The sequence below is a fragment of the Nothoprocta perdicaria genome, unplaced genomic scaffold, assembly GCF_003342845.1.
Source record: "Nothoprocta perdicaria isolate Ctin4 unplaced genomic scaffold, notPer1 scaffold_149, whole genome shotgun sequence".
NCBI lineage: Eukaryota > Metazoa > Chordata > Aves > Tinamiformes > Tinamidae > Nothoprocta > Nothoprocta perdicaria.
In genome coordinates, this window is record NW_020454638.1 from 1,706,180 (window position 1) to 1,729,853 (window position 23,674).

The window sequence follows — 23,674 nt, forward strand, 5'->3', positions numbered from 1 at the left end:
GGGCTCTGCCCCGGCGGGAACAAAGGGCTGGGAGGCCTTTGTCGCTCCGCAGGGAGGTGTCCTGGGGGAACCTGCGCGTTCCCGGGCGCCGCGGAGCCGCCGGACCCGGGCTCGGCTCCCGCCGCCGCGGGGGCCGTCGCTGAGGGCTGCCCTTTTGCCTCGTGTCGTTCCGTTGGTATTCGGGCGATTTGTTAATCACCGCAGTTGTTAATCTGTGCTGCTTGTGTTCTGTGGAGTCTGATGCTGCCTGATAAGAGCGCTCGCTCCTTTACTTGGCAATTTGGCTGGCATGAGAGCCCTTAGATTCACTTCTCCGGAGAGTCTTTTTCCTCCTTAAATGTCTTTGCCTGAGAAGCTTCACTCTGGCTTCTGGCTGAGCACATCAGTATCTCTGCAAACTTGCACCATGACTGGGGGCAAACGAGAGGCGTAGCGCCAGCTTCCTGCTCTCCCCACAGGATCCCAAGCATCTCCAGCAAACATTGGCTTTCTTTGGGCAACCTCCTCTCAAAAGGGACAAATGCAACTTTACGGATTTGGGCACCTGTTTGCAAAGAAGCTCAGTTGCAGGCAGGTGCTGCAATGTTTGATGTCACCTGTGGTCATTCTAGCTCTGCTGGTCTGTGATGACTGTGTTATTGCAGCCCCACGCTTGGTACTTTGATCGCTTGCAAAGGGAATCAGCCAGGGTTTGTGCAGCCCCACTCTGGCCATGCCTATGTGCACACCTCTGTGTCCTTGTGTGTCCGTGTCCTCACACCTCCATGACCATGTCCTCATGCCTCCATGTCCTCGAGTGTCCGTGTCCTCAAGTGTCTGTGTCCTCACGTGGGAGGGCACGCACCGCTCTCAGTCCATCTTTTCTACATGCCTGCATAACGTGTATGCCTTAGTTCAGTCTCTGTTGGGACTAGCAAGAGTTTTATTGCGTTTTGAAAAAAWTAAATATGTACAAAGACATTAGCCTGAAAGCAACTTAGTATGGCYGTTTATAAATTGCCTGCAGACTTGTTGCTGTCATGACAAGTTGGTTGYTTTTATCCCTTAGGAGGACTAGGTGAAACCATGCTTAGCCTAGCTGGTTACGGCTACCATGATTGCCTAGTAAACGTTTTCTGGAATCATAATAATAGCAATATTTCATTTTTTTCCCCAGCTAAGCTTTTTTATTTCCCACTCTACCAGGAAGAGCCCAGGGTTCTGCTCATCTGACTGGGAGGAAGATGGTAGATGCGTGTGATGAATCTCACAAAGCACTTCAGGCAAACCTTCGAGTCTGGTACTTATTCATGTATTTCTGATTTAATTTGCTCCCCCAGGTGCGTGTTAACTTGTCTCCTGCAGGTGGGTGGGCCTGCCAGATCTTCCAGGGAACTTGGCCTTTGCTTTGCCTGTGTAGGGTGGCAGAGTTTGTGTTTGAGGTTGTACAACAGCATTAAGTGGGGGAACAGGGGATGCTGCACAGGGAAAAAGGTTGGAAAGCAACTTGAAATGATAAATGAAGTGGTTTTTTTTTTTTTTTAAGTAGTTTTCATAATGATTCCCCTCCAAGACAGTATTCAAGTTTAATCAAATGATGATGTACAGATAAAAATTAAATGTTCAAGATTTAATCATGATTGCTCTTCTGTCTGTAATCACATAAGGAGAATGGGCCTCAATTTGTTCTAATAATTGTAAGTTAGTTCTCAATCTGATGATGTGTGGTCTGCTAATGCTAAGGGAAATGCTAATTTTCTTAGAATTTACTAATTAGGAGCTTACTATGGCTTCTATTTACAATACCAGTAATAGTTTCACTTCAAGTAGGAGAGGCCCTTTTCCAAAGCCTGGTTTTCTCAGGGTTTGTGCCCTGTGCCTTGGTTTTTGGCTGGACCATTTGTGAGATGTCTCCCCAACACTTGAATGTCCTGAGCTCCTGTGCAGCCTCTTGCCAGGTGGGAGCACCTGCAACCCTGTGGCTTCTGCTATATCTAGGGAGCAAATTCAGAAGTTGCYGAGGAGAGCAAAGACATGGACAGAAAGATCCTTTTGGACATCATACTTAAAGTAGCAAAAATAATTAAAAGTGTGTCTAAAATGAAGCTTCATTATGTTTTAAGGAYGGACTGTAATGTCGATTTTATAAAAAGAAGAAATAAGGGTTTATTACTCTCACATAACTAAGATCCTCTTAAAAACATGACAAACATGAGACGTTCTTAGTGCATTTGGTTTCCTTGAAAAGAAAAGGAGCTGTAGGAAGGTGGTTTCTAGAATGAGTTTTGGTTTGTGAACAGTTTCACAGGGCTGGCTGTATTTTCCTCTCATAATATTCAGTATCCCAAATACAAAACTGTTGATAAAGCAAGAAATAATAATTTATGTGTATGAACCAGATAATCCAAAACATTTTTTTAATAGGATCCTCAGATTACAGTGTCAAATTATGAAAATATTAGAAAATACTCAATTCAGCATTGTGCATATGCTAGTGATAAAGGTAAACTTAGACTTCAGCTTCTTTCACCTAGCAGCCTCTCTAAAAGCATCCTTCCTTTAGTCCACCTTTAGTTCATTCTTAGCAATGATTCTCATTTTGCATGGATTAGATGAGGGTGCAGATTGGCAAAAGACTAATTTCCAATGAATGGTTCTTATAAACAGATGAAGGTATCTGGTTGCGGGGTTGTACATGAAAAAAATGCAGGAGTCCTCCAGCATTTGGAAAACGTTTCATACCAAGCATCTACAATTCAGCTGGGGAATCGGCCTGTTTTAAATCTATAGCCCAGCTCGCCCCTTAGCCCCTTGCTGTGGTCAGAAAAGCCACATGCCTTTGGTTAAGAGTGGCTCATAGAGAGTGCGGTCAGCAGAGAGAGGAGAAGGGCTGAGCGTTTCCAGCTTTCCGTGGGACTGAGTTAAAATACTRTTGACAAGTGAACACCTGACTCTGTTGCAGCCTATTGCCACAGATACCCCTAAGTGAAATCCCTCTGGTGTTYCCTCCTGACCTGCTCAGAGGCAAGCAAGCAATCTGGATGTGAAAGAGGAGAGTAAGTATTGACTTGAGGCAATGCGGAGGAGAGCTAAATGCATTCCCCCAGGAAATAAATACAGGTATAAAGCAGAAGAATGTAACCAAACAGCCAGAGACTATGCGATTGGGCTGAAACTATTTGCTGAATATCTCTCTAACAGTTCCTTGGTATTGGTTTTCACACAATCAGGTATGCTGGGGCCAATAGATCAACCACTGGAATCAATGGGAGAATTTATGCCGGTGGCTTAGTGGGCACTGAGTGACATCAAATAGCACCAGACTGGGTTTAAATCAGGATTAAAAGGCAAGGAAGCAAGACTTCACACAAAGGAGTTCTCCATGTTGAAAAGAGGGCGCAAGACAAGTGCCGTAATGAGTCAACATTTTTCAGATAGAAGTCAGTGCTCTTGTAAAATAATTTTATTCATTAAATTCATTCTTTTCAAAAAACACAGGCAGCAGAAATTTGAGATCCTGCCAAGTCTGAGTCAAAATCAATTTGGGTTCATGCTTATATGGAAGAGAATAGGCTTTTTGTATGTAATTACATATAAGCTCTATAGGGTGACCCTGCATTATACAGGATGTAACTGAACAGCCTGTAATTGATGAGGTTTCCATTACCACATAACACTATGCACAGGAATGAGATCATAAAAGGACCTTTTCAAAAGTGTTAAGTATTTTCTTGTACAACAAGCTAAATTCTATTACAAGGCAATGAGAAACTTGACTTCCTGGAACCGTTTAGTAGTATGTGTGTGCCTGTAATTGGCTTATACAGACATGCATGAAATAATCCCATTTAAAATAGAAAGGTAAATTGAATCATGCAGAACTAGTGCATACTTTTCGTTTAATATGCTGAGTGAAAAAAATATTATTTCTTTTGAGATAATTTTAACCTAGCCAAAAAAGCTATGTATTATTTTAAAAGTATCATAGCCCAGAAAAAAAAGAGCATTTGAAAAACTGAATGAAACATGAAGATAAAACTATTTCTCAAATGGAATTAAAACAGGAAAAAATACACTTATTAGAAATTATACAGAAAGAGAATATAGAGTGATGTCTGAAAAGAAAAAAAAAATAAAAAAATAATCCCCAAACAACCCTGAATATCAAATAGAGTTTTTAGTAGAGTTTTTAAGTGCTTTACAGCCTACTCAACTATAAAGTCACACTTGGAAAAGAGTGTGCAAATGCAGCTGCATTCAATAAGGGCCCTAATTTTATACAAGTGTATGCTCTTCCATATACGCCTGTCTCCCTGCTGTGCCGTCTGCCCAGGTGATGTAGATCCCGYGTGAGTGCCAGCAGCAGCCTCCAAGCGCACCTTCACCTTCCTCCCCAGGCGGGCCGCCCTGCGGCCCTCGCGCGGGCAGCGGCGCGAGCYGCGCAGCGCGAGCAGGCAGGACGGCCAAGGACAGCGCCAGGGCTGCTGACGCGACCTGCGGCTACGGCAGGGAGCGCGTGTGCTCGGGAAACATCCTCACACCGTGAGGACGAGCTCCGCCACACGCATCGCGTGTGCAGCAGCGTGTGCTCGGGAAAGATTCTCACGCCGTGAGGACGAGCTCCGCCGCACGGCATCGCGTGTGCAGCAGTGTGTGCTTGGGCCTTGTTTCCTCACACCATGAGGACAAGCTCCTCTGCGTGCTGCACACGCTGGTGCAGCAGGCTGTGTCTGCGTGAGGGTGAGCTTGCGTGGGCAATCTATAAATAAGCGTGTTTAAAAAGGCGGGAATATGCGGAGGGCGGATGTTGTGAAGAACCAGAGTGGGAAATGGCACAGTTTAAGCAAATAGTCTTACCAAATATTTGCTAAGAAATGGGATGTTAAGTCATTTCCTAGCATGACTACCTAGTGTGTATGTGAATTTTTGGTATTTAGGTAAGTGATTCTGTCCTTTAGAGAAAAGTCTGTAAGTGATTTACCCTCTGCTTGTGCTGGAGACAAATGCAGCTCCAAAAGAAAAAGATCAATGGTCAAGATACACCTTTCTTAAAATATTCAACATTTGTTATAAAGTTTAACATCTTGGTTTAGATCTAAGACAGATAAGCTGAAAAAAAAAACAAGGAAAGGAAAGGAAAGGAAAGGAAAGGAAAGGAAAGGAAAGGAAAGGAAAGGAAAGGAAAGGAAAGGAAAGGAAAGGAAAGGAAAGGAAAGGANGGAAAGGAAAGGAAAGGAAAGGAAAGGAAAGGAAAGGAAAGGAAAGGAAAGGAAAGGAAAGGAAAGGAAAGGAAAGGAAAGGAAAGGAAAGGAAAACTCCTGATGTCTTCAGTGTCCTAAGACATAGGTTTTGGACTCTTTTTCATGTAGAAAGTGGCCCTTACAAATCAGTGTTAGGTTAGCTTGCCTCACAACAGGATGTAGCCTTATTCATGCAAAACATCCACTGTCAATGAGGACAACTGGCTCACTTGGCCAAGGTGTATGACCTTCTGCAGTTTCCTCTGGCATTCATGGTGTAGAAGGTTTCCTGGGATAAACAATGGTTTATAAATGTAGTTGTTTAAGTAATTCCATATCCTACAAGTAGTCCAGGTAGTCTTATTCCAGTTATTTCTGTCTGCAATCATAGCAGGTGTCTTCCCTTTGTTCGGAGTTCATATTTTGAAAACATTCCTTAATAATGAGTGTGATGTTGAGTGTTTATGACCATGCCCTGTTTGCCTTGTTCTTTATGTATCTCATTGAAAGCAGCGTGTGTCTCACGTAGGAGAAACTGCACGATATGGGCTCATGCTAGTGAGCTGGGCCCCKTGCAGTTAGAACAGCAGCGGCCTCRTGCAGGCTGCCATAGGCATTTGCCCTTCATTGCCACACAGTGATAATGTAAGGGCAACATGGAATTACTCATTCCAGCTTATTATTTTTGTATTCTAGTCTTCTTGGCTGAGATCATGATTATTCAGCTAAGAATTAACACAATGAAAATTAAACCTATTGGATTATGAACATTTGTGGATTTTTATATTCATTGACACAAAAGATACACAGACGCATCAGCTCAGCCCATTGTTTACTTATGAGAATAAAGCACACATTACATTACTGTGCACACTACCTTTTGTAGATTAGACTTCTAAAAGAGTGTTATTTTTAATGTTCCTTAGTATATTCTCTTAGTGTGTAACTAAATCCTACTAGACTGATTCCCTAAATTTCATTAATTAAAGTGTTGGTAAGTGTGATAGTTTGGAGCTCTGTTTGGAGCTCTCTACAAGGTAGAGTTGCAATCTGGATTGTGAGTAATCCATGTTTGTTCTTTTATTTATTTATTTTTTCTATATACATAGGTTCTTCTGAAGTGAATTTCTCAGACTCAAAAAAAGTAAAAAGCAGCAAAACAACTCTGGAAAACATGTAAGTAAATKAAACACTGGAAAAGGACTTAAACAACAAATTCATGAATTTGTTTTTAAATGTTCCACACAAGTAATATGCTGACACAATATACTCGATCACAATCACATATGGAGGTATCCAGGAAAACATCAAATTATATTGAAAACAAATGTAAAATGGAAAAGTGCTGATATATGAGGTATTGGATAAGGATGGGTTTTATGGAGCGCGTACTTTAGACACGTAAGATTTTCAGTATTCAAAGCTACTATGTATAGTAATAATCTGTAGGGAAGGTTTATCTATTAACTTTTATTGCAACTTAGTTAAGAAAAAAAACTGAAAAAAAGTAATGGTAGTATATTCACATAAAATTGGCCTAAATACGTCATTTTAAACAGGAAAATGTATAGGATTGCTCTGTAATCATGACACCTTTTTTTTGCCAGTAGGGTAAACCTGGCAGTATAATTTTAATGTCTTGTGTGAGGAACAGAGGGAGAAAGCAGAATAACAACTTGATAATAAGAAGAACATGGAATGTTTTCTCATCTCAGTACTGATGGAGTTAAGTGCGAGTCAGTGAACGCAGATGTATAGAAATATGCTTCTTTGTTATTCAAAGCATAACAAGTTCACATTTCTTTAACACTTTGAATTATAATAACAAAGCCAGCAGATGTCATATAATTAGGTTCAACACCCCCCCCCACCCCGAGGGGAATGGATCAAATTCTGCTCAGTGTTGAGTTCAACAAAGATCTTAATTGAAGTTCCTGTAGTTACTTGAGATTTGCTCCTGCCTCACAGAAGGCTGATTTTGGRGTAGTATTTTTAAATCGAGAATGCAATAAATACAGGTCTAGATGTAATACAAACATCTATCCAGTTACAACACAAATCTGCACCCGTATCTTCTTCATGTTCCACTTTTTGAGGCATGCGTACAGATATTTCAGTTAAAATGATAGATATATATTAATACAACTTCTGAGCATGGTGGGGAGTCAGTAATRCTTGATCTCCAACTGACATGCGATTTGGGTATTCAGTGAGCTGTTTTAGCTAAGATTTTCTCACCAATTTAAAAGAAAGGTTGTGAATTAATTGTCACAATTCACTAAATTTGTCAAAAGAAATAATGTTTTAATCTATTTATTAAAATAGAGATAACTGATGATAACCTATGTGGATGACTACAGTGGATAAGGTAGCATCTCTCCACAATCACCTATGTCTAGGGTTAAAGTCTTTATAGTGAGGTGTGCCCAGGTATCAGTCAGTACATTTGCCACTGAAATACAACATAGTACTGTGATGAAGGAGAGTTGGGGCACATGATGATACCTTTATTCATATTTAATAGTCCTGCACTCTATTCTTAGTAAATCATCCCAGTGATGGGGCATGAAAACTCCAAGATGGAGCTTTCTTTCTGTCACACAAGAAGATCAGAAAAAAAAGGTTTATCTGATTACCACATGAGCAAAATAATATTTTAGCATGAAGTGCTTCAGTGGCACAGTGATAAACCTACATATAGTTGATATTAAAAGAGCAGTCAGTAGAAACTGCTAGCTGAAAAATCCCTGTAGTCTTGTGCAGGAAGGCAAAAAGTCTGTTCCACTGTGCTAATTTCAGCATAACTTATTTTTCATTCTAGTTACAGTGCTAAAAATGAAACRAGGGCTTTTATTTATTTATTACACTTAAATAATATTTATTATACTATTTATCTGTTTTAAAAAAATAGTATCAGTTATTTTAAGGGAAACAATTTCAGAGGATCAGAGGTAAACTCAATTTAACAAAGTCATCAGCTGTAAAAAAAGGAAAAAAAAAAAAGGCACCGAGATGGATGAACTAAATAATGTTTGTACTTCACACAGCATTAGGAAGGCTTCATCTGCAGCTGAATGCCTAGTTTGGGGAACTGCCACTCAAGAAGGATTTGAGTCAATTAAACGTGATTCCAGGAAAGARAAGGATCAAATCTTAGTCTACAGAGCAATGGAGTGAGAAGAAATGTGGCAGGGATTTTTCAGAGCATAAAGGAGTGCTGCACAGAGGATACAAGTAAACTTCTGCATGTTGTGGTGAGCTATATGAAATGTATTTCTTTTGCTGTCCATATCAGGTAATGATTGTAAATTGCAGCAAGTGCAATTTACAAATTGTAAATTGCAAAAATAAATATTTAGACTGGRCACTAGGAAAACTAAATATAAGAACCCAGAAACTCTGGTGTGGTCTCCCTGGGAAGGTCGATGCATTTCCAGCACTACGTGTTCGTAGGTTTGACAAACATGTCAGGGACGGTATCAGTACCACAAACCTTGGCTTTGAATATGAGAACAGATTAGAAGAGGCTCTAGAGTTTCCTGACAATTCTGTTTTTGGTGATTCCATGATAAGGTGCAAAGCCACAGAAAAAAATTATGATGTAAATAAAATACTCCCATATCAGTGATCAAAACSAGAACCATAGAATGGATTATGGCATAGTATATACATATGTATATCTCTTTCTCACTCCAGACTGGCTGAATTTGGCTGTATTTTTACCCTAACAGAAAATAACTGACCCAAGATTAAATGTAAGGCTCAGACTGCCCAAACCACAGCAAACACTGAGAAGAAAGGGGAGGAATATTTGCAAAAATACTTTTTATTTTGAAGCAGTGTATACATATAGCATAACATCTTTCATAACCATTAGTGTTTGTTAAGATTAGCTCATCTTAGCAACCAGTTCTAAAAACAGAGCACAGGCTCACACAGCCCTCTTCATCATATCACATCCCGGAGGAAGTGATTTTGTTACTTTGTACAGGGACTTCTACTGTATTCATTACAGCCCTCAGGACCAAAGACATGTACAGTAGCTCGAGATAGCATTTCTTTTTCCGTAACATTTCTGCAGATAGGACACTATAAGTAATAATGTACATCCTAAGGAGATAGTAAATCATCTATTGGTRTTTTGAATTTTGAACATCTAAAAGCCCCATGAAGTTGATGATGAAAGTAAAAGAAATGTCAGTAAGTGAAAATACTGCCTTCCTTCCACATTATTRTACATTACTCCATTTCCTTGTCTTCATCTGCCTTTCTCAGTTTTAGTTTTGACCTTCTTATTTTGTTGAAAGATATATTATATTTTAAACAGAGTAACAGTTTGTATCCCAAAACTGTGGGATGGTGTTTGGCACTAAGATACAAGTGAAGGAACACATATGCTTTGTATGTTAGAGAACTAAATGTCACTTTTCCAGCTCTTCCTTTCAACATGTTTAGGTCTGACAACTACAGAAAGATCGATCTATTTCAGGAAAGTAAACATTAACATTAATTAGATGTGCTGACATAATTTAAAAAATATTTTTCTTAAGTTTGCCTTACTGAAGAAGTTCTTACTAAGAAATCAAGTTTATGACATGTGACTCTTGAATCAAGACTGTACCCTTGTTTTAATACAAATAGCTGATGGAATAAAAATCAGCATATGATATAAATTATACTATTATATATTATTATAATTATATTATTAAGGACAGTCAGTAGAAAGTGAGAGGGGGAAAGGGAAGAGAGACCACAAATCAGAGAAGAAATACCTTTTTTTTTTTTTTTTCCAAAACTACCTAAATCTAGAACTCTGTAAGCTCTGTAAACTGTTGGAAAAGTGGAAGCAGAACACAAAGGTCAAGGTAGAAATAACAACATTGCGAAAGAAAATGCTTTAAGTTGCAGTTGGCCATAATGGACTTAGTAGGGAGGGAAGTGTTGAAGAGGTGTTGTTCTGCCCCCCAAACACAATGACAGGGGAACTGTTAGRTGTAAGAGCATGACAAAATCTCTAATAGGAAACATTTTAGAGAATAAATCTTGCTGGAAAGACCTCGTGGAGGATTTCACATGATTGCTCACGGGCAGGAAGTGATGAAACGCATACTAAAATGGTTGARTGAAAATTAACATCTATATTTGAAAAAAAAGCAGAGACAAGTTTTCTGCTCAGTGACTCCTAAGAAACCTGCAGACCAGATTTCCATCAGTGGGAGGTGCTACTGATCAGAATCGGTTTGTCTGGATGTCAGTTAGCTCCTTTCCCCTGGCATGTTGGGCAGCACACAAGAAGTCGGAGCTAAGAGATTTGCAGTGCACCCACAGCCAAGAAAGCTCTATGTGTGTTGGTATGGAAAATGGCCCCAATCACAATGATGTTATCAAGCCATGATTTTAGTGCTACTATTATTAAAGGAAATTTTATTATTAACCACTTCTGTTATTTTTCCCTAAGACATTTTTCTTGATTGCTTTTCAGCCTGCCTGCAGCTGTGCTGCACCCTCCTGCATTTGAAGCAATCACGTTCAGCTGGGAAAACTGATGCGTCACCGCTGTTCRGACACTGCTGGCTCAGGTTAGACTAGAGAACCATTGCATTTCTTCCGAAATTATTATCGTTATTGCAATGAAATGCTGGTATTTGCCCTTGTGAGGACGTTACTGAGAAACAGGCAGCCTGGCAGCGCTTCCCTGGGGGAAATACCGAGCCAGTCACCTAGCGGGAACTTGTCTGCGAACACTTGTGGGGACCAAATATCCCCCGAGACGGACTGGGGGCAGGCGAGCGGCGCCACACATCAGGCACATCCCCTTCTGGCGGAGGTTGCTTTGGGAGCTCCCCGCACGCCTCCGCCTCCCGCCCGGCCCGCCCGGGCTCGCAGCCGTTACCGGCAAACATGGCCGCGCCGCCCCCCCCCCTCCCCTGGCGGCGCCGGCGCCTCGCGCGGGGCGGCGGAAGTGACGCGCGGCGGGGCGGCGGAAGGGCGCGGGGCGGCGGGCCATGAACAGCCGCCTGCAGGAGATCCGCGAGCGGCAGAAGCTGCGGCGGCAGCTCCTGGCGCAGCAGGTGGGCGCGGGATGGGGATGGGGAGGCGCGCGGGGCGCGGCCCGGCCCGGCCCTCCTCCCGCCGCGCGGGGCGGCGGGCGCGCGCGCTCGCTCGCTCGCCCGGCCGTTAACGGCAGCGGCGCGGCCGTTGGAGGGGGCGGGGCGCGGCCGTTGCCCGCTGAGGGGATCCCATGGGCGCCGCCGCCAGGTGCGGGCGGGAGGGGACGGTTACGGGGCCGCAGCAGCGACGCTTTGGGAGGCGGAAGGCCTTGCTTTTGCTCCAACGGCTTGCGGTCTTGGTGGGACTTCATTCGCTTTCCCTTCAGTTAGGAGCTGAAAACGCGGACAGTATCGGTGCTGTGCTGAACAGCAAGGATGACCAGCGGGAAATTGCTGAAGCAAGAGAAACCTGCAGGTGTGTGATGGCATGTGCTCCCTGTTAGAAGTTAGCTTTTACTGCTAATTGTAAAAGCCTTTAAAAGAGGGAGATCGTGAGTTTGCTTTTCCAAAGTAAAATTGTACAGTTTATATTGAAAACTTGCTATTTCATAAAAGGAAGTGTTTTAGTTGCTCAGATCTGAACTTAAGATGACTCAATATCAGCAGGGACTTCAGTAACTTGTAAGAACAGGTTGGAATTATGAGGCTTGGAAATCAAGGCCAGTTTTTGTCTCCTTCCTTAAAAAAATAATAATCAGAAATTTTGGAAGCATTCTGCCTTCTCTCTAGAGAGAGAATCTGCTTTATATTAAATTTTTTTTTTGTGTGCTGTTTATAGGGCTGCTTATGATACATCTGCACCAAATGCAAAACGCAAATATCCGGATGAGGGAGAAGCCGATGAAGAAGACCTTGAAGAATATAAGGTAAGAAAAAATGGAAGATGTTTGACTTTGTTTCTCTTAGTGCTCATATGACACTGAGGGATATACCTTAAAGCATCTGAATTATGAAAAAATACATAGGCATGCACACACACCTGTATGTGACATATATGTACATGTCCATGTCTACATATGGATAGTTGAAATTCTTCTTTGATGTCTTCCCCTGCAAAAATCTGAGAGCGCTGGAGGGAACTCCTGATGACTGTGTTTGTATGTGGCTTAGGTGCTGGAATTTGGTGTTCACCAGAACSTGGTATTTGTAGCCTGGTTTAGCTGCAGTTCCTTGAAGAAAGTAGGTTAAAACACTAGGCCCAGAGGGCAGGTTGGTGTTTGCTGTTGCTGCTTCTCATGCAGGGAATGCAGTGGCTAAAATGTCTTTCGTGCTTGAGGGTACAAAAAATATGTTGATGGAAGTTTCTTCATCTCAGAAGAAAAGTTTAGATTTGCAAAGCTACAGGATGAGGAATGGCAAAGCTGAGGATATTTTCTAATTTCCCTGTAAGTGCAAGGATGCACTTCTTGTCAAAATATGTGACTCCTTTCTTCAACAGGAGTCAATAGTTTCTCCATTAACTCTCTCCTAGGCAAGAGGTCAGATACTTGTTTCTTTTTCTCTCCAAAGCTGGAGTTGGAAGTGTCACAATCTGCTCTTTCAGGAGAGCTGTATTCATAGACATCTTATTACTTCATTAAGAAACAGAGTAGTAGTGAGGAGACAAAGAGCATGATCCTACTACCTGCAAAATCTGTTTTATTTTCAAGGATGAGGTAGAACTGCAGCAGGATGAAGAGAACCTACCCTATGAAGAAGAGATTTACAAAGATTCAAGTACCTTTCTTAAGGTAATCTATTCGCTATTCCTGCAGAGATGCTTATAAACACATGTTATGGAGGGCGAGGGCTGAGACGAACACAGGTGATGTGTATTCAGATACTCTACCTTTGCTCTCACTCACATGCCCTTGTTCCCTAGGGCACTCAGAGCTTAAATCCGCACAATGATTACTGCCAGCACTTCGTGGATACAGGACACAGACCCCAGAACTTCATCAGAGATGTGGGTATGTCATAGTAATTGAAAATATCTTATTTTATGCAGTTTTACTGTTTTTCTTCCCCTCTGTACTTCCTCCCACTAGCTGGAGTCAGCACTGCAGTGTCTCATGCAGGTGCATTTCACAGTTCGTGTGTGCAGAGCTTGTGAAGGAAATACTGATGTGGAAATGAATCTGTCTGCAGCAGTTAATTTAGCCTGCTATTAGAGATGAGGTACATGAAGCTGCCTACTGGCTAGCGGAATTGTAAAGTGTATGTGGAGATCATGGAAAAGTAGGTGCTGATGTGTAATTGAGTAGATATTGGCAAGAAGCTGCTTGCAGCAGAACAGGTTAGAATTATGAACCGAAATAAAAATTTTGTAACATTAGCCATAGTTAACCAGCTGGAGACAAGAGGCTTTTGTAAACTCTTGATCAAAAAATGAAAGGGAAAAAAAACCTCTGCTTTGAAGGGCTCTAACAAAAATGAAAGGAGGCTGAGTATTAACATCTGGGCCTATTCAGAATGCTGGAGAATGCTTAACTGGTATGAACTTACTCTCTAAGCGTTTATTAACTTTATGTTTTCTGCTCCTTAGGCTTAGCAGATAGGTTTGAAGAATATCCAAAACTTAGAGAGCTCATCAGACTGAAGGATGAGCTGATATCTAAATCTAACACTCCTCCCATGTAAGTGTTCTTGTGGAAATCCCTGTTTCCTCCAGATTGCTTTGTAATTAGCTATGTGCTTTACAAGCCTTTTTTTCTTTAGCACCTGTTCAGAATTTACATTTTCTATTTCTGCTTGTATATACAAGTTACGTAATTGAACCTTCAGAAGAATCAAATCTATTTGTTTTGGCTAGCTTAATCTAGATGTTTAATATAGTATACAAACTAGATCTTCTTTCCAGTGTATGGTTATTTATATTATGTGAAGATTTCTTTTTTTAAAAGAGTTGTCAGCTGACTGAGCTACAAGGCTTTAATCTGGGAATCAAAAGAAATATGCCACATGATGATGAATCCTTGGTATCCTGCAGTTTACGATAATAAGCCCCTAAAAAGTCTGTTAATATAACCGGGAATTGTTCTCGCGGAAAGCACTTTGTATAATGTTCAGCTGTTGTTTTAGCAGCCATTAGCTCAATGTTACTACTTGGTTTAAGACTGAAGAAACAGTTGAGGCTGAAGCAATGTATCCTCTTATTCTAATTTTCTGTGGAATGTTAAATGCAGTATAATCATGCGGCATGTTTCTGAACCCAATATACTGCTGTTTTAGTTGGTACTCAGAAAAGTAGAATTATTCTGTAATCACATGAAAACCCTTGAGGAAATTGTGTGAACAATTGAGGAATAAAGTGCGAAACTCAACTTGCTATTTTGAAGTTAGGTTACTTGTGTAGAGTGTAGGTGTTATGGTTTTTTTAATAAAGTAACTTATCTTTTGTTTAAAAAGGTACTTACAAGCAGACTTGGAAGCTTTTGATATTAGAGAACTGAAGTCCAAATTTGATGTGATTCTTTTGGAACCACCATTGGAGGAATACTATCGAGAGACTGGCATTACTGCCAATGAGAAATGCTGGACCTGGGATGATGTAAGTAATGTAATTGTTTGTTACTGTGAAAAAATTCATACATATACCTGCATAACTAGCTTACAGGCTTAATTCAGTAGCAAAATCTTTTATAGGAAATGTTTGAGGAAAAAGTGGATTATACAGAAACAAAGCTCTTGCAGATGGAAACTTAGTTTGTATCTTGTGCCTGCACCATTTGTGATGAGAGTGGTTTGTTTGTTTTTAAGCTTTATTGAATTAAGGTATACCCTTTTGCTCTCCCTGAGCCTGACTGGGGACAGGATGAAAATTTACTATTAATCCAAGGTCTATGGGGTTTTTTATTTATTTATTTTTTGGAATATTCATTGCATTTTTTTTAAATTTTTGAAGAGACTTCCAAGAGATGCTTCCTAGTACTGTGATTTTTAATTAGAAGAGCTCTTTTTAGGGGCTATATCTGATCAGTATGCAGGATTAGCAGCCATTTGGTAATAATAGGAGTGAATCACTGGACTGAAGCAGTAGATACAGAGACTTACCTCATCTCTATTCCATGTAGTTGGGGACAAGGGGTACTTTAATGTGTCTTTAGTTTGTCCTCTTGGCTGAAACTTGTAGGTGCATAGCCCCAGAAGTGGCTGAGCCAAAGAAGAGTATCATAAAAACAAGTAAAGCTTAGTCCATTTTAAAGATCTGAAGACAAAACATTCATGCCTCTGACAATTAAGTAACCTTCCTGTTAGGGATAGATGGGAATCTGTAGGTAAGTTTTAAGGGTTTTATATTAGTCTCACTGTGTTACCTGAGGCCAAAGCAGCACTTGTCAGTGTTGTCTGGATGACAAGAATGAAAAAATAAAATAAATAAAAAATCTGTCCTAACAGGAAAGTTTGGGGGTGTTTTAGTCAGGAGTCTTCAGCCTCAGTGTTCTATGCTCTCTTAGAATGGCATCCCCTGTGTTACTTTTCTTCACAGGGGCACTGAATGAAGCTTGATTGGATGTGTTAAGTTACAGATGAATCCCTTTAACTCATAATGACTAACAGATGGTTTGCATCTGAAGTTGTTATGCCCTGAATGCTACTCATTTGTCATTGTTGAAGCCCTCTCTTAATATGTTCTTACGGTTTTTTTCCCCAAAGAGAAAACGGAAAGACTTTTTTCTTACACAGTAATGGGAATTATAGTAATGGCTTGTATGTGCATCTTACCCAACTTCAGATAGATAACTTCAGAGTGAAAAAGAACATTATTGCTTCATTACATTTTTTGTAATTACTGAGGAAATGACAAAATGAAGCACAGCCTTATGGAAAAATACAGCATATATCTGTCTTTAGAATATTCCAAAGAGATGCACTCTATGTTAAAATGAATGATCAGATTGGTCGTCAGCCGTGCTGAAACGATGCTTGGGTATTGATGAGAACTTTTACAATATACTGGCTGGTAACCAGATTTGAAGATAAGATCTTGAAGAGTGGTATCTAGCATAGGAACTTTAATAAATGTGTTTCTGGAAGGTTCCATTTACTTGGTGCTCTTCCTGATATAATTTGTGATTATGTCACATAAAGCAAATATTTAATTTGGAAACACTTTATTTTTTATAGATCATGAAACTGGAAATTGAAGAGATTGCAGCCCCAAGGTCATTTGTATTTCTGTGGTGTGGCTCAGGAGAGGGTCTAGACCTTGGCAGAGTGGTGAGTTCTTTTAATTTAACTAATGAGGGATAAGCTAAAGAGTTTATTTTTATCATTGACTTTCTCTGTGTGGAATTCTTCATTCATGCTGAGACATGTTTTGTAACTGTGCTGAAAGCTATGTAATTTCAGTGAGTCTAACCTGGCATTTACTGTTTAGATACTGTTGTTTTCTAGATGAGCTGCTGTGACTGTTCGAGGAAGCATTGCTCTGTAGTGTCTGGAAACTCGTGCTGCTGTCTTACTGTCCTGTAAGCAGGTTGCTGTAGGGAATCAAGGGCCACGTTTAGTGTGATTAACATACTTTTTTTTATTTTGAATGATGTCTTAATAGTTTTTTTTCAGAAATTGTCATCTGAATAGGAAGGTGCTGCTGTTTTATAGTGTGATAAAATTGTGCTTTATTACAGCAAGCGATCTTGGAGTTCTAAAGTGATGTGCCATATGCCATAGGTCTTTTTGTGTTGGAAGCACTGAAATAAGTGTCCAGTAGGCTCTTGTTGTGCTGAAACATTAATTTCTTACTCCAGTATTTCTTTCTTGCTCCGGTATTTTCTATGAAAATAGCAAGGTGCCATTCATTGCGGGACATGGGGTGCATAATGCATTCACTTTGTCATCTCCTTCTAATTGTGAAGTTGTTTTGCTTTTGTCATAGATGTAGCTGGGCAGTTCTTGAATATAGCAATTAATGGTCAATTTGCTTGTTTTCCAAGATACCACTACCAGAAATTAAGGATTAAAAACTAGTCATGTGTGATCTATAGAGAGCTGAGAAAAGCCACAAAATCCTTGCAAAGGCTTTTGGTTCTTTATCAACTCTCTTTTATGATTTCACTTTTATGTGAAACTGTACCAGAGTGCGGGTGCTAATGGAGATGAAGACCAAGACCTCTGGTGATCACACTGGTTAGACTGGCTCTGGTGAATTTTAAGCTCCATAGAGGAATCTGTCACTTTTTATGCATTAAAAAAAATAAAAAGCTTAGATTTGACAAATGATTGTACAGGTAAAATTGTAAACTTACATTTCATGTATCTGACAGGTTTGTTTTATGTCTTATTAAAAGTTTTAAAGGAAGTATTTTCTATTCAGTTTAGGTTTTTGTTTTCTGGTATACTATAGACTTTATTTTTTGTCTGTCCATAATATTTAGTGTCTGCGCAAATGGGGTTACAGAAGATGTGAGGACATTTGTTGGATTAAAACCAATAAAAACAATCCTGGAAAGACGAAGACTCTAGACCCTAAGGCTGTCTTCCAAAGGACCAAGGTGAAGTTTTGGCTCCACTTCTACCCTGTTCTCCTCCCCTTCTGCTAATTAAATAGCAGGTGCTCCACTGCAGTTGGTGACCTGCTTTCAGTAAAACAGACATCTGGGATTCAAAGCTCTCTTCTGCAATGTGTGTCATCATGTGTTAGAGCCGGGGGGGGAAATGCTAATCAGATAGGTGACTAAGTCCTTCCTCTTCTTGCTTTACTCATTTGATGCAGTGTAGCAGAATTGTCTACGCTTAGCACTGCTGGGAATTCTCATCTTCCAAATGTGCTCCTCACTTTAAGCCTCACTGACACAGAGCGCTGAAAAGGGGTTGCACATTGCATGCGCGCGTGTGTGTTTGTGAGGGGGGAAATTATGAGCATAATAATGGCAACTGAATAGAAAATGTAACTTTATGTTGCAACGTTTTAGACTTCCTGATTGTTTCAGTTTAGGGGGAATAGTAAATAAGCAGTTAGCCTACTAGCTATGCTCTTCTGTAGCACACAAGCATTTTTCCATAATGGAGGTGTCTACTTTTTAGAGTAGGAATGCCGCTTGATTTAAACTAAGCTTGGAATTAGATTTTGGCTAAACTTAATATAAAAAATAAATCTTTAAAACTGTTGATTAGGAGTTGACATAAAAAAGTCCAGAAGGTTGGTTGTTGGTTTTGAGTACAGGTGTGCAGGTGTTTGCACAGACCTCAAACTGGGTGGAAGACTGTGAGGGACAGCGGATCAGTCAGCGACTCCATCTTTCTGAAAATGACTGTCGTGCACCAGTGACAGAAACAGCTTGGCTTAAATTAAGTAGTTTCTTAGGGATGTGGTGTAGAGGAAATACGTACTGAAGGAGGTAGAGCAAGAAGAGAATATTCTGATTTACAGGGTATGAGTATGTTATTTGTGATTGTGGAGGAAGAAGGTAGAACGGAATAATAAAGAATTACTGGGGCTTATGTGGGTGCAACTGGCAATTAAACTGAATGCAAAGAATTGGCTGATAATAATTCAAACTTGTCAATCTCAGGACTCATTGAATGTTCATGAATTCTGTTGGATATGTGATGAGTGCTATACATCTTAGGCTCTGCCTTGGATTTGCCAGTTTTTAGAAGCTTACACTTCCCTTCAATGCTCATGTGAAAGTGGTTAAAACTTTAATATAGAAGAGCTTGGGGGAGACTTAAAACTTCATTACAAGGGAATTGTTTTGCTTTCTTGTATTAAAGAATTTTTCTGTTCACTGGAAAAAGGCTGAATGGAGTCACTGTTCATGTTGAATAGTGAACATTGTGTTAGCTTATTCTGCTTTATGTTTGTGTGGTAGTATCTAAGGTACCAGTGTGCTATAGTGCAAGGTACTCCATGTGTTACAAAGATAAAACTTCTTGGGTAGTTATAAAAACCTAACTTACTTGACTTTACCTGATGGGTAATGTGCTTAGCAGTATTCCCTGCTTTATTTAGTTAAATTTAAGATCTGAGAACCTTGCAACAGTTGATCATCTGCATATACTTGATAGGTCACCATTTTTGCCTTTCCTATTTATTCAGTAACTTTCAAAGCCTGTGTCAGCAATCTGGAAATGATCATATACTTATCTGCAAATTTCGTAGAGCCACCTGGTGATGCTGAGTAAATCAGTGTTTTATGACCTAAGGAAAATTGCTCATTTGAGCACAGTATTCCCAGAAAAAGAACTCTGAACTCAGCCCTCACTGCATCCTGTATCCATTATGGTGATTCTTCATTCACAGATATACATTAGCTGCTTCCATTGATCTATAATATCCTAGAGGGGAAAGAGGATTCTTGCACTTACAGAATGCKTTAACACTGGCAGAATTGATGCAGAGTGCATTGATACCTTGAGAGAGAGCTTAGTACTTTGGATGCTCTTGTATCTTCTAGAAAGGAATTTGAGGGTKAAGGCTACTTTTGTACAAGAGGTACGATATGAGAAAATACATATGTTAATATACATGTGTTAATAGTGTTTCTTGGTTTCATATGGGCTATTTTACAATTGAGAACTTTGAGAAGTAATAAAGCTGTGATGGGAATGTTGATACTTTGTCACCTTACACTCTGTCTTTTCTTGCGGTTTATTATCAGATTCTTCTAACTTAAATTTCTGTAACTTTGTAGTAACTGGAAGAATTCCAAATACCTTATTTCTGTTTCCAAATAATTTTTAGAGTTTTTAAGTGGAGGTCATCAAATCAGGTAACTTGAAGTACTGTCTCTTCCCTTTGTTTTTGGAAGGTTGTCTTGGTGGCTTCAGCTTGTCCAAAGTTTACACTGTTCTGCATTTAAGAGCAGGCTTTAGTCTACCTAGAGTTTTCCTTCCTCTCTGTGGTGCGCGAGCCTGCGATGAGACGCGTGACGGCTGCTGTTGTGTGTTGTGCCCGCAGGAGCACTGCCTCATGGGCATCAAGGGAACCGTGCGCCGCAGCACGGACGGGGACTTCATCCACGCCAACGTTGACATTGACCTCATCATCACCGAGGAGCCGGAAATCGGCAACATAGAGAAACCTGTGGAGATTTTTCACATCATTGAGCATTTCTGCCTCGGGCGGCGGCGTCTTCATCTCTTCGGGAGGGACAGCACAATCCGACCRGGTAGCTGTTCTCTTTATTTTGTCACAGTTAAATTTAACTTGTTTTGATTAAACTCTGAGGACACGTGATGGATTCCAGGGGAAGCCGAGACAAATGGCGCTTAMTCCTAATGTATGACTCTCCTGCTTGCACTAGCTGCAGGTATGAGCTTAACTTCAAAGGGCTAGTAAAATACTGTCAGCAAGTTTCCTCAGTGGATGAGGAGTTGCATGGGATAGAGTGTCTTTCCTGATGACTGTTCTATGGTGGAAATCTGATAGGAAGAGAAGGAATGTACAGGACAGACAGATGTCCCAGATTTCCCTATTCTTTCACTCTCTCAAACTGCCCATATCCAGCAGCAGAGGAGGATCGTGGCATCCCTGGACATTTCTCCCAGTGCCAGGACAGGATCAAAATAGCTCCTCTTGGTTAATGCCCTGCCCCCCGACCAGTAGAACAATGGTCTCTTGTGCATGTTTTAATTACTTATTTTTAGCAAAAAGTCCCCATCTTGGGATGAATTGTCAGCCATAGTTGCAGGAGCAACGTATGGAGCTGTTCTAATTGTGTGTTACAATTATGGTTGTAATTTCTGCTATTACTGTCGCAGAAGTCACAGATTCTGTTTACCGCTGTCTACTGTTAAGCTATATTTTCTAAATATTTAATTTTTAGAGGTGAATAATTGCTTAAAGGGTAAGACTTCCAGCCTTCTGTYTTCTCTATCCATCTCTATTCCATCTCTAGTTGAAGGTAACTCCTGAAATTGCTGAACAATCTAGTGGAATTAATGAAAGGCTTGGTCTATATATGACCTTTCCACTAAACTTTTATTTTTGGCCGTAACGCACTAACTCCACAGTAGTTTTCAAAACTGAAATATCTTTATCATGTATAAGACACAGTAGAGTCCTGTACTGGCTGTAGAGTTTGCACGAGTGTCTGGTGAAGGGCTTTGTGGAGAGATGCTGCAGGACAGGCAGTGACTATGGAGGAAGCCCCCGTYGCCTCTCTGTCCCCTTCCTGGGACACAGGCAGTCATGGCCTCGCTTTTGACRCTTGTGTTTTTGTTCTTTAGGCTGGCTGACGGTGGGACCCACCCTCACAAACAGCAATTTCAATGCAGAAACCTACTCCTCATACTTCACTGCTCCCAACTCCCACCTGACGGGCTGCACGGAGGAGATCGAGAGACTGCGGCCCAAGTCGCCGCCGCCCAAGTCCAAGTCTGACCGGGGAGGTGGCGCCCCGCGGGGCGGCGGGAGAGGAGGGGCGGCCGCCGGCCGCGGAGAGAGGGGCCGGGAGAGGAACAGAACGAACTTCCGCGGCGAGCGGGGTGGCTTCCGAGGGGGCCGTGGGGGCACCCACCGGGGTGGCTTCCCCACRCGCTGATGACCCTTATGGAATTGCTCTCTCCTCCCGGGCCTTGTCTCTGAACCTCTCCTTCCTGGTCCTGTTCATTTTCGGGACTCAAGCTAGGTGACTTGTAAYGTTGGTTTTGGCGCGAGTGGTTCCAAAGGTTCCAAAGGTTCTGCCTTCCCGACAGGGGCCTGGTGTGGGGGATCCTGCGCTYGGCTCGGCCTCCCAGCAGCTTCCGTTGGGCAGAAGAGAGCGCCGGCTCGCCAGCCCGCCGTTAGGCTGGGAGTGAAGAGCCTTGCTCCTCCCTTCTGAAACGCGCAAGTTGGGGGCTTTTTAACTGTAGCGTTTTCCAAAATGTGGATGGCGCTTCTGCCATTGTAGGCCCAGGTATGGCCTGCCGTGGGTTAGCATGACCCAGCGGGCACAAAATGCGGTTGGGAGTTGCATGGCAATAGCAGACTTAGTCTCTTATTCATGTGTCTATATTGACACTTATTTTAACTGCTCTTAAACCAAGGAGCAAATTGACTAAATAGAACTCTATTTTTTTTCCTTCTTTGGCCTAAATTTTCTGAATCATCCATGGGAACAACTTTTATTTTTTCCCCTCTCCCTTTGTGGTGTATTTGCCCTCACATTTCATGTTTGTAGTGGGGAGCGTAATAGTTCTGCCCAGTCACATGTTGTGCTTCATGGAAAGCAAAATCCTTTTATGCATTTATACTTGTTCCAGATGTCCAGATGTACATCTTGATTGTTTAGTGGGGATTTTCATCCAGTGTTTGTTGTTAACCTTGTTCTTTAGTAGGGAAAACCATTTTTATTGCAGAACAACCGCAATGTAAGTTATAAAAAGAGCTCAGTGGAGGCCSTGTTGGTGCTGGTAAGGTCTTGCCACGGAAGGGTCTACGGCTGGACAGCAATGGAGGCAGATTCACTTCGGTAGGCACAGTCCTGGTTTTATAAAATGACCCAGTTCTGCCTTTCTTGGCGAGTACTTGGTAGAGTGAACAAACCTGAGCCCTGAAGTCTCAAATTCTTAGGCCTACATTTCAGAGAATTGGCTTTTAAGTGTCGTAATCTTTATCGGTTGAAGCCTAGTTTTTATAAACTGTCTTGTAAAGTGGAGAATTAAACTCGTTTATCAAAGCCAATGTTGAGATATTTTTCTTAATATTTTGTGGTTTTGCTTTAACTATTCTTAAAGACAGTTGTAGTTGTAGTAGGATGTTAGAAGAGGAAAATTGCCTGTTTTCTCAATTGTAACCTTATTCATGCTGTTAGTTCAGAGGTAACTATGGGAAACACGTGGCGGCGAGGCGCACGGTAAAAGGTACGTTTGTTTTTTTCCCTCCTCCCACAACCACTAGATTCCATCTCCCTTTTAATTCCCTGCTCATGGCTGATAATGCAGTGCTGTAGCCTGACRGTGACTGGCTGGGGTTTGCAGCTGCTGTAGGGATGCAGAAGTCAATGATGCTGCTTGAGACTTCAGCAAAATGAAAATGTGAAATTCATCGTATATGTTCCTGTAAATAATCTGGCTTATTTGAATGTGCAGGGGAAGTTATGTTTTTGGGTTTTCTTGTAAGGCTGAACTAGCTAAAATAGTGTAAGAGGGGGGAAAAAAAAACCACCTCTCACCACTAGGGACAGTGTTAAAGTGAACAGTGTGYCTTTGGATGACCAACTCTCCCACCGATCCTAAAGCAAACAAACCACTTACCTGTGGGGATCGTGGCTGTGCCGGAGAGGTCCGACTGGGCGTGCACTGGAGCTGCTCGGAGCCGGGCGCCTGCACGGCTAAGAGGCTGCGGCCTGCGGCCTCCTGCCTGGGGAGACGGATGTGGCAGGGCTGCTTGTGGGGCTGGCAGCTCTGGCGAGGGCGCTGCCCACCCGAGCAGGTGCCGCTGCCTTGGCCACTGCCTTTGGGTCAGCTCTTGATGTCATTACAAAAAGCAGTGGACAAAAC

At 41.5% G+C, this 23,674-nt stretch overlaps 2 protein-coding genes across 2 annotated transcripts in view; one reads left to right on the forward strand and one right to left on the reverse strand.

Annotated features, from left to right (window-relative positions):
* PRSS12 (serine protease 12) overlaps window positions 1–4,615 on the reverse strand; it is a 33,877-nt gene extending 29,262 nt beyond the window's left edge. The window contains exon 1 of the mRNA XM_026034588.1: window positions 4,474–4,615. Coding sequence (XP_025890373.1) covers window positions 4,474–4,615 — 142 coding nt within the window. The remainder of the gene's footprint in view (window positions 1–4,473) is intronic.
* A 6,574-nt stretch (window positions 4,616–11,189) lies between these two features.
* On the forward strand, window positions 11,190–22,454 carry METTL14 (methyltransferase like 14). The gene is made up of 11 exons (XM_026034603.1): window positions 11,190–11,290; window positions 11,596–11,684; window positions 12,048–12,135; window positions 12,919–12,999; window positions 13,131–13,218; window positions 13,794–13,884; window positions 14,657–14,798; window positions 16,376–16,468; window positions 17,626–17,742; window positions 20,151–20,361; window positions 21,422–22,454. Exons 1-11 carry the CDS (start codon window positions 11,225–11,227, stop codon window positions 21,733–21,735), a joined length of 1,380 nt encoding a protein of 459 aa, XP_025890388.1. The 5' UTR covers window positions 11,190–11,224; the 3' UTR covers window positions 21,736–22,454.
* Window positions 22,455–23,674: the final 1,220 nt, after the last annotated feature.